General features: G+C 34.5%; 1 protein-coding gene across 1 annotated transcript; it reads left to right on the forward strand.

Moving 5' to 3' along the window:
• The first annotated feature begins 320 nt into the window (after nt 1-320).
• On the forward strand, nt 321-6,400 carry LOC149552137 (transcription factor MYBS3-like). The gene is made up of 3 exons (XM_089787619.1): nt 321-856; nt 4,891-5,099; nt 5,391-6,400. Exons 1-3 carry the CDS (start codon nt 583-585, stop codon nt 5,967-5,969), a joined length of 1,062 nt encoding a protein of 353 aa, XP_089643745.1. The 5' UTR covers nt 321-582; the 3' UTR covers nt 5,970-6,400.
• Nucleotides 6,401-11,355: the final 4,955 nt, after the last annotated feature.

Below are 11,355 nucleotides of genomic sequence, written 5' to 3' on the forward strand. Positions count from 1 at the left end.
ACCCTTTTCATTACGCCTCCAAATTCTCCTCCCTCGGCCCCACCCGCCCCTTCTCTTCCATTAAACAAGGAACCTTCGCCTACCCACTTTCACATCTTCACAAAATACATAAATCATTTTAAAATGTCAAAAAATATCATCAATCCCATCATCAGTTCCATGGCATGGGCATGGGCATGGAAATGGCATGTGGGGTTTACACGTATGAGCTTTGTTTCCGCGTGGGCAACTGGACACCGTCAATATATTGCCGACCTAATAAAAAATAACCACTCGCTTTATCCATCCTCTTTAAAGACCAACTTTATCTCGGCTCACACACCACAAAGAGGAAAGCAGCCTACCTCCTCCTCCTCTTCTTCTTCTTCTTCTTCTTTCATAACTGGAAATAACAGTTCCGGAATCAAACCACTTGGCAGGCAGCGCTGGATTTACCATACCATACACGCTGTCAAACAGCAAATTTGGCTCGTTTTCTTTCTTGGCCGCTCGCTCTTTCGGGCAAAGTTTTCTTGTTTCTGGGCGGATCGATCTGCGATAAGAAGGATCCATTTGTGAATTGTGCTTCACTGGGAAAGCATCATGACGCGCAAGTGCTCGCACTGCGGCCACAACGGCCATAACTCCAGGACGTGCCCTGATCGGGACCGTGGCGGAGTGAAATTGTTCGGCGTCAGGCTCACGGATGGCCCGATCAGGAAAAGTGCTAGTTTGGGGAATCTGTTGATGATTAACAATAACCCTCCTTCGCCTACTCCATCACCCCCTGCTTCTGTTGTTGCGGACCCCGCTGGTTATCTGTCCGATGGTCTCCTTCATCCGTCTACTTCTTCTAATTCTCGGGAGAGAAAGAAAGGTAGGCAGCTCTTTCCGTTTTGGATTCAGTTCTAATGTTTCTGTCTTTGGCATTTAGTATCTTTTGTGTATCAATTCGGTTTCTTGAGGTCCTCAAGCTACAAATGTACAATCTTTTTCTGGAAGAGATCTCTTGAACCAGAGTTTGTTTTGGCTAGATATGCTTTTCGGGAAAGAGCCCTAAAAACTTTGATTTACGCGTTTTTGCAAGTGTAGATTTTATTTTTCTTGTTCGGTTTTCTGTATTGCTTAAATAGTGAATTTTTTTTGCTGTTTAAACGGGATTGCGGCAATAATTGGTCGAATTGCCACAGTAGACCTTCAAGTGGCTGTTTTGAGATAGGGTTTCGTTTATAAAACAATGCGTCGGATCTTTGAGATGAGTTAGAGGCACGATTCTTTTAAATTTTACTTTCCTGCATGCAAAATCTGATTATAGAAATTGCATCATGAAAAATAACATGATATATATGGTACACACCTTTGAAAAGCTAGGCCTCTGTTTTTTTTTTTTGTACACACTATTTGAAAAGAGACTTGATGATTGCTGTTGCAAGTCTTCTTGAAATGTTAGTTTTGCCAGTTACTTCGTTCTTAACGTTCTTATCTTGTATTTCCAAATTGAGATCTCGTCAGTCTGTCGTCCATTTAATCTACCTAGGAAAATACCCGAAGGGCGTAGACTCGTGGAATGCTTGCTGTTCAGTGCTTATCCCTGAAGTTGATATTTATGCTGATAGGCATTCTACTTTGGGACACAGAAGTGTCTTTCCGGGAGGTGGATAAATGTTTTATCAGCCAGGGAAGAGCTTTTAGCTGGGGCTGAGTAGTTGAAGATGAATAAAACAAGTAAAACTTCTTAACGCCCGTTAAAGACTCTGCCTTCGTAGCTGGACATGCCCATTAAATCCTTGATAAAATTAACAGCCTATAATATATTTTTGCTTTTTCTCTGGCCGCTATTCTGTGGACACAAGTAGGTTCCGAATGTTGTGATAATATTTCTAGAGATTGGGAGTTCTCCACCTTCTGAACACATGATTTCGGTAGGAAAGATTAAAACAATACTGATCAGTACCAATAATTGATTAAGGGTTGCTGTAGTGTCCTTTCATTTCAGGATACAATCCACTTGCAAGTTTGAGGGATTTATGAAACCATGAGATATATGTAACCAATATTTTTCTGAGTTGTGTGTACATGGTGGACAATCAACTCAAATTTTGGGCTTGCAGGGTGATGGTTGGCTGGACGGTAAAGGAACAATTTTTAAGTGTAATAGGGCCTCGATAGATTGTAACTATAATTTTAAACCGTTAGTTAATAGATCGTTATGTGAATCACAATGCTAAGTATCACACGTACAGCATCTGGCTTATGGCTGGCTGGACAGTAAAGAAACAGTTTTTAAAGTGTAACAGGGTTTCGATAGATTGTAACTATAATATTAAACCCGTAGTTAATAGATTGTTACAATGCTAAGTATCACACTTACAGCATCTGGCTTATGGCTTGTAGTAAATTTATACAAGTGCAAAATAGCCACAACACATTGATGAGCTTGTCAAGATTGACCTTAGTTACAACTGGTATTCTCAACAGTTTTGGCTGAGATTATGTTCTATGCAGTTTTAAATGGATTGCAAAGGTCCAAAACAACCACAATACACCAACAAGCTATTCAAGGTTGCCCTCTTTAACAATTTGATAATTTGAGGGATGCTAGTAAAAACAGGGAGATGACTAGTAACACCCTCTTTATCAGGGATGTTTCAGGGATGCTCCAGAAGTATTGGAGTTCGCTGTCTTTGGGATATCAGGGGATGCCATTCTGACCCCAAGATGTATTTTTGCATGGAACACTGTTCTTAATAAATTTGTGCATTTAAATGCTGCATTATACTGGAAGGTATTTCTTTTGACTGATATGATACTGGAAAGGAAAATATTTTCCCCCTATACCTAATCCAGGCCTAACCAATAAGATTTACACAACTAAACAAAGGTTAATCTAGATTAAATATTGAGTACATCTGAGGGTAACGTTTTCTGAAGTTAATCTCCAATCATAAATTTATGAAAAACAAATGCTGTAAGAACTGTATTGGTAGAATTAATGCAACATGAAGGTTTCAACATCTGTGGGATCAGAAAAGAATTACCTTGGGTTGAGTTTGTTGATTTAGATTGAATTTGAGCTTGAGGACATGCCCTTCACATGCGAAAATTATCTGGTAATCAGCAAATCTATGCCTTATGCTTTGCCTCTGCTTCCTCTGCCTCTTCTGATATCTGGGACTTGCGATATTTAAGAATGCCAAATACCTATGGAGGATTGCCATTAATGTTGACTCCTGAGAAAATTGAAAAGACTATCAAAGACTGTATGCAAGGGCCTTATAATGATGCATGCAGATTCAGTACATCTTTAAGTGCACCAAATGAAATGTTTTTCTATTGATTGTTCCTAGCTCCTTAATATTCTAGGCTGAGCAAAGAATTGTGGTTTCTGGATGTGTGCTAGTTAATGCCTTCAAATTTCACAAACCCTGAAGTTGTATGCCCCAAGACAATAGAGGGTTCCATTTGGGTCAAGTCTGCAGCTTCAGGGTTGACTCTTTAATTGCTCAAATGGAGGTAGGTAGATAGATAAGTTTAATAAATGCCAAACTTAGGTGAATGTATTGGAATGTTGTGTGTATAACGAGAAGACAAGACAAGGGCTAAATATGAACGGATGTGAGTATATGATTGAGCAATGCTAGGGGAGTGAGGCCAAATTTTGCATAAGATTGTGCCATTTGCAATAGTAAATGTGAGTTGGAAAGGGTTTGTAAATTTCACCATTATGGATATTTGTTAATTCATGATTAGATATTATTCTCAGTGATGTATAACAGTATTTTTTGTTGCATATGCTCATATTAAAAAAATGAACAAACTCATGTGGGTCATGTTACTTTCAAGTTCCACATGCTAGTTGGAAATGATCTTTGTCCGTTTCATTTCAATATCATTATTTACATAATTTGTAGGATGTGTGCTTGGGGGTGAGGAATTGGAGGAAGTGCTTAGGCTTTACAACATAGGTACTCAATCATACTCAGTTTGCTCATTCCTCGACTCCTGGTACTCAACCCCAGCAACCAAAACATTTACCTGTTTAAGAGCCTTATAGGAGTATGAATGCATTCCAACTGAATCTTATTGTATATCGCAATCTTAGGATTTTAATTCTCTCATTTGGATTTTGTCTTGAATAAATATCTGTAGAGGATTGCTGTGTTCTTAGCATTTTTTTAAAATATAAATGTCTTCTCCTCTCATGGCTATTTCATTTTCTCGCAAGTTAACATTTCACACATTCACTCAATAACTTATTTATCTTGGTATTATAACTTTTTTTGAACGTCTATGAAAACCAAACTTAATAACATGTGGAGTGCTTGATGACTCTTTGCATCAAAGTTTGCCTTCGGAGTGTAACATTGAGCACGTTCCTCACATTAACTGTAACATAAAAGCCTTATAGGAGTATGAATGCATTTGAGCTGGAACTTATTGGATATTGCAATCTTAGGATTTTAATTCTCTCATTTGGAATTTGTCTTGGATAAATATCTGTGAGGATTGCTGTGTTCTTAGCATTTTTTTAAAATATGGATGTCTACTCCTCTCATGGCTATTTTATTTGCTCTCATGTTAACGTTTCACACATTCACTCAATAACTTACTCATCTTTGGTATTATAATTTATAACTATTGTTTGAATGCCTATGAAACCCAAACTTAATAACATGTGGAGGGCTTGATGGCTCTTTGCATCAAAGTTTGCCTTCAAAGTGTAACATTGAGCATGTTTCTCACATTAACTATTTTGTGTCAGTTTTTCAAATATTTTTATGGATAAAGATTGATTTTTCCTGAGCTTTTGTCTACATGCATCTAACTTGCTCCAACTATTGTTTTTCTTGCCTAAAATTAGTTCTCACTTGGTGGGTGACCTGATTTATTGTAGCTCTTAAATTTATGTAGGTGTGCCATGGACAGAGGAGGAACATAGGATGTTTTTGCTAGGTTTACGGAAGCTAGGAAAAGGTGATTGGAGAGGGATATCTCGGAACTTTGTGATTACAAGAACGCCTACACAGGTAGCAAGTCATGCACAGAAGTATTTCATTCGACAGAGCAATATGACCAGAAGGAAAAGACGCTCCAGCCTTTTTGACATGATAACTGAAGGGGTAAGTGTTTACTCCTATTCATTTGCTTTTGAACTGCAAAAGGCTTTTAATAAACAATCTAGAAGTGGATTATGAAACAAATCAACACTGCTGAAAATGTTGCTCAACTAATGAAGAGGTATTTGATGCTTCAAAATCCCTGCTCATCAGGGTGTATTCATTTGCTCAAATTTTTCCTTCTACAGTCCATATCTCCCATCTTTTTGATCATTACAGATAAAAATAAGTTTCCCATGTTGGAGATATACATTTACTCGTCCTGATTATTCTTTTTCCATTCGTGTTCCACAGGACCATGACAATTCCCTCGAAGTTTATTCAATGCTTCCTCCAGTTGATACTGTTTGTGATGGCAGTGTACAAAATCAGCTCCTTCCTAATGACCAACATTCCGTAATGAAGCAAGATCCCAATTATGAACATAACAATTTGGGCATATTATCATCACACTCAACTTCAGATCAGGAGTGTGAAACAGTTGATTCAGCAAATTCTACAGAAGTGCAAAATCAGTTCCCCCAAGGTTCAGTACAAATGGCCTGTCTTCCACCAGCATTTCCCACATTTGTGGGACAATCTCTTCCAATTCCAGTCCCTTTCTGGCCTGTTTATAGACCTAACCCCAATGAGCTGCCACCAAATTCCAACATTTTCAAACCTACGGCAAAGATTCCCAAGGCTCCGGTAAACATTGATGAGCTTACAGGCATTTCACAATTGAGTATTGGTGAACCAGCATGTTCAATTGAACCTTCAGCCCTTTCAGTAAAGCTTCTGTCTAAACCCTCTAGACAATCTGCATTTCATACAAATCCGTCTCTCAACAATAGCAGTTTGAGTTCTTCTATCAATCCCATCCATGTTGCTTAACTCTTCTTCTTCCAGTGAATGAAATGCAAAGGGACTGGACTCTTTTACCGATTGCCAATCACACGTAGAAAAACAATTCATTCTGTGGCAAACAGGGTCCCTGGTACCGCCTACCAGGCAGGTTGTAAACTTATATTGGTTTGAGGGGAGACTGATGCGGAAAGGATCTTGAAGAATCAGGAAAGGTGCCGGACTTGGGAACCTCATTTTTGTAGAATGAGAGTGATATGATGGGTGAAACGAGATTTGCATTCTACTTTGCATTTTTTAACGTAACCACTGTTTTCAGTGGTTGATCAGGAACGAAGGGTGAGAGGCTATCGTAGACCTGATTCATTTAGTCTTTAGTATCCTATTGGGAACTCACCTGTGTGGCGAGTTGCTTATGTGGTAGTTGAGGTAAAGGGCAATGACTATTCTTTATTTTTTAAGCTTCTGTTGTTGAATTATTTGTTGCAATTTTCTGAACATATATGATTTGCATGCCTCTTCACAATTTTGCAGAATATTTTAGCATAGTTATTGTAGATTTGTCTGTGTACTTAAAACAGATTATCAATTTAATGCATACATACAATTTAAATCAATGTGTTATGGATTTAGTGGAGGATTCGTGTGCATGTTTTTGGTCCTTGAAGCATTGGTGTTTAGCTGTAGCACGTAAGTGTAGTTGTCTGAAGAGACCACAAAAATGATTACTAAACTAAATGAACAATTTTTGATTTTTTACAAGTGTGAGCTGGCCCGAGTGAGACCTTTAGATTCCGTGAAGTAGATGGCCTATAAGAGAAAGTATATTTCCATCATCTTGCTACTCCTGGATTTAAGAAGGAAGAGAAAAATATCTATATATATCAAAATGGATAAAGTTGCAGAGGAAAGAGGCAGAGATCACTTTCACAACGAGAGTGAAGAGATAGAAAATATCTACATGGTGAGAAATCTCAAATAGAAATTATCTTCTACACGTTGAGAAATCTCAATATCGATGACGAGTCTTACGCTTCTATCTAAAATTATCTATAGAAAATATCTACATGGTGAGAAATCTCAAATAGAAAATTTCTTCTACACGTTGAGAAATCTCAACATCGATGACGAGTCTTACGCTTCTATCTAAAATTATCTGGTTGTATAATTTTGCGAGAGGAATATTCTAATACATTATATGTTTTTAAGTATTATACGGGACGAGACCCGGTGTCTCTTTATCATTTGAAATTTGTCTCCGAAATTAAAACAGGTAGTATGATAATGAAAACCTCGAAAAGCCCAACCAACTACAAATTAAATAATGTTAAAATGGAGAGCAGTCAATTTTGAAATTGGCAAACGTGTTTGGGTATTTTGGACATTTTTGACACTTACCATTTCTTGTATTTTAGTACGTTGGGATTTCCCCTGAAATATTCGTAATCAATCATTCCTAAAATCAAAATACAATTCAAGTTCCCTCCTCGTCCATCCATCTAATCTATCATATTAATCCAGTTGTTAACTTCTATCCTAGCCTCTTTCCATCAAGCATCCATATCTTCTTAAGTTAAAAATAAACAATACTCACCCTTCTCACTGTATATAGCAATCACAATCAAAATTGCATCCATTCCTTAAATTATTTTATCCAAATCATAATCAAAGTTTTCCATCCTTGTTAAAAATTCTAGGTAATAGGGAATGGGCTCTTGATTTATTAGTGATGTAAGATTATTAATGAACCTATTCCTGAACAATTCTACAGAATTGCATCTTAACTTGAGCTCTTAAATTGCAATTTTGTAAAAGGAAAAGTCCCATAATAAAATTGTGTTGAGCCCTACACAAATGTGAGAGAGCCAATGTGATGGAGTCAATTGTTAATCCTTGCATTTAACTTAAGCTCTTAAATTGCAATTTTGTGGAAATCGAAGTAAAAAACACTAGCCCTATATATCCTCCATCCTTTCTCAAATATCACTATACACTCTTTTGTCAAAACCGACCAATCCAACCATATCAACCAGCGTGACGCACAACCCCATCCTACATCAATTATTCTAAACCAAATACTGCTCATCATCAACCGTATCTTGTTCCAATCCAATCTAATCAAAACCAACCTGATCTGATTTGAGCTCGCTTTAAACCTTAATCAAACTTAACAATTCATTTTCAAATGAAATAAAACCCTAATCAAAACGGTAATCTGATTTGGGCTCGTTTAAATCTTAATCAATCTTAAAATTAATTTTCAAATGAAAACCAATTAATCAATCTTAAAGAAGTTTTCATATATATAATATAGTCATACTAGTGAGAACCAACACTAAGAATATTGGTCCTATATTCGTCCTCATATTTTTTAGATCAAAATTTTGGACGATTTTTGTGAAATGTAGAAAGAAGTAATTACATAGTGGCCATTTGTTTGCTCATCACATTTTTTAGATCAATTTTTTGGACGATTTTTGTGAAATGTAGAAAGAAGTAATTACATAGTGGCCATTTGTTTGCTCAATGGTACATGTTGGTTTTATAAGTGCAATCAGCTATTAACTAATTGTAGGTTGACATCTAGTTAATAGCTAGCGATGATGGAATTGTAGATTGACATGATGATGGAATTGTAGATTGACATTGTAATGAAAGAGTAAAAGTTGGAACTTTTTATATACTTGTTCTCATATCTTTTTAGAATTGTAGATTGACATTGTAATGAAAGAGTATAAGTTGAGACTTTTTATATATTTGTCTTCATATCTTTTTAGATCAATTCTTATTGAAGATTTTTGTATTTGAAATGTAGAAACAATTTGTTTGCTTAATGGTAGATGTAGGCTTTTATAAGTGCAATTCTAGGTTGACATCTAGCTAATAGCTAGTGATCCTAGGTTGACATCTAGTTAATAGCTAGTGATTAGGTGGAATTGTAGATTGACATGGTAATGAAGAACTATAAGGTTGAAAGACTATAAGAGATGAGATTGATAGTAAGATGTGGAATAATAAGATGAGAAATGGTATATATTACATTTTGATTAATTAATTATGTTTTAAAGTTATTTTAATATTTAGGATATTTTAAAACATGATTTTAATTTTATTTATAGTTTTAATCTAATTCATAATGCTTTATAATAATGAATAACATTCAAGTTAGAATTATAACTTTTGTAGTGACCTCTCAAATACATTAAGTGGTGACTCCTTTCAATCTTTATTCTTTTAGAAATTGAAGAAATTAAAAATTAATGTTGACTTGATATGGCAGTAAGTGAAAGGTAAACCTTTCCTTTCCTTCGAAGGGAGGGACAGACACTTGTAGGTGGCTTTAAGCATAGCGGGTGGGTTAATTAAGCCCTTGGCTTAATATTACCAATTATAGATAGTTTAGGGTTGAGCATTCTTTCTTTCCACTACCAAGACCTGAGCATGCTTTTAGACTAATAATATCAATGATAATTTCTTTAGAAAAAATATAAATATTTTTTTAACATCTCTATTTAATGGAAAATTTAGTGATTTTTAATTTGCAATAGAATACATTATTAATAACGGATAATCCTAGTTGATAACAATTGTGCATCTCTCACTCATATAAATAGAAGAGCCTAAACACAAAATCAAGTTAAAAAATGTAAATGTGGTTGACATATATAGAGTTTGATACCATTGAAATATTCTTGATTTTAGACTGACCTTTTTCAGTTGTTATGACTCATAACATAATCAACTTATTATTGTTCAAACATATAGTAAATGAGATGAAAATTTACTCATATTAATATTGTTGAATCCTAATTTCTATATTAATGATGACATTCATGAGCTAAGTTGATATTGATAAATAACATTTTTGTGCCCTTGTACTAAATAATAAATATGTAAAAATTGATACTATGTAAAATTGGCTCTGATATTAATCTATCCAATTTTATATTTTAAAAAAATTAGTATTATAATTGTAACCATCATTTGGACCATACTTAATGTTGATGGTACTTTGTAAAACTTAGTAGTTACTCTTCTATAATCGACATAAAATCTTCTGAATATTGCAATCATTGCATGGATTTTTCTCACATGATCCTATGGTAATCATTGGAATGAATGTAAGTATACATAAGAATATTTAAAGATAACAAGTTCCACCAACTCAATTTGGCCTACTTGTTTTTGAATTGTGATAGTATAGTTTTGGGTCAATTTTAAAGTTGTTCGCTTAACTTTCCCATTTTCTTCGAGAAAATAAATAAATTAATGATAATTATTTTATTTGTTAAACTTCATAACCGCTAACCAATTTTCCTTCAACACAAAATAAACATGTTCACAAATCTACTACCAAAAAAATTTAGGTGAGGCAGTGTCTGCGCATTTCACCATCTTTGACACGGTAGTGGACATTATTATATATTTGGATATTGAATCACCATCTATTGACAATCTTGTACATTTTGTAAATCACTCTATATCAAATAACTGATTGAAATCTTCGCAAAAAATAGTGTCATAGAAAAGGAAAACCATTGCTAGAATTTTTTTTGCTAATTTATTTCACATTTCTCACCCCATTATTAGAACATATAAATTCTATAATGATAAATAGACATTTTAAATAAAGGCTTCACACAATTCAAAGTATCCCTCTAATTTGTAGCATTGTAAATCCACCTTAAATGCCCAGCTTCATCGTGACATTATGGGAAATTATCAATATTTTTATTAATGCATAGTTCAAAAATATTCGCTTCCTCACAAATATTGAGATGATTTAAATAAAATTTTAGGCATGAAATGGTAGTACAATTAATGCTTCGTAAACAATGATGGGGTATAAGCCATCAATGCATAATCATACAAAGTTAAAATGAATTTTTTTATAATAAGTTTTAATTATAGCATTGGTATTGATGGATATAAAAAATGAATAAACAATGTTAGTAGAATAGTTGAAATTGAGTAAAAAATGACATCTTTTAATATGTACTTTATGTGGATTATTAAAATAAAGATATGCTAATTATTACCATTTTTAAAAAATATCTTAAGAAGACCTAATTTAAGTAGAATTATTTTATTATAATACAAAATATGATCTCATCGTATCAATTTAATAGAAACCCCCAAAAACAATGGAATCTTTGGAAAAGAGTAAAAATGTCAATTAAAATAATATGGAAAGTGCAAAATGTGGAAGCATAGGCAAGACATATGAAATGTTCGACATAATGCCTCAAAGAGACGTGAATCGATGGAACACATGATTGCAATGGTGTAGAATATGCTGAATTCATTAAAAAGACTTAAGAAACTTTCAAGAAAACACAATTGGCAACTAAAATTCTTTCCTACACATGCTAGTTTCTAAAATTGACATGTTGGGATGAAGAGATATTGATAGAAA

Source organism: Cupressus sempervirens, chromosome 6 (genome assembly GCF_028749045.1).
Source record: "Cupressus sempervirens isolate cs-2001-9-10 chromosome 6, ASM2874904v1, whole genome shotgun sequence".
Taxonomy (NCBI): Eukaryota; Viridiplantae; Streptophyta; class Pinopsida; order Cupressales; family Cupressaceae; genus Cupressus; species Cupressus sempervirens.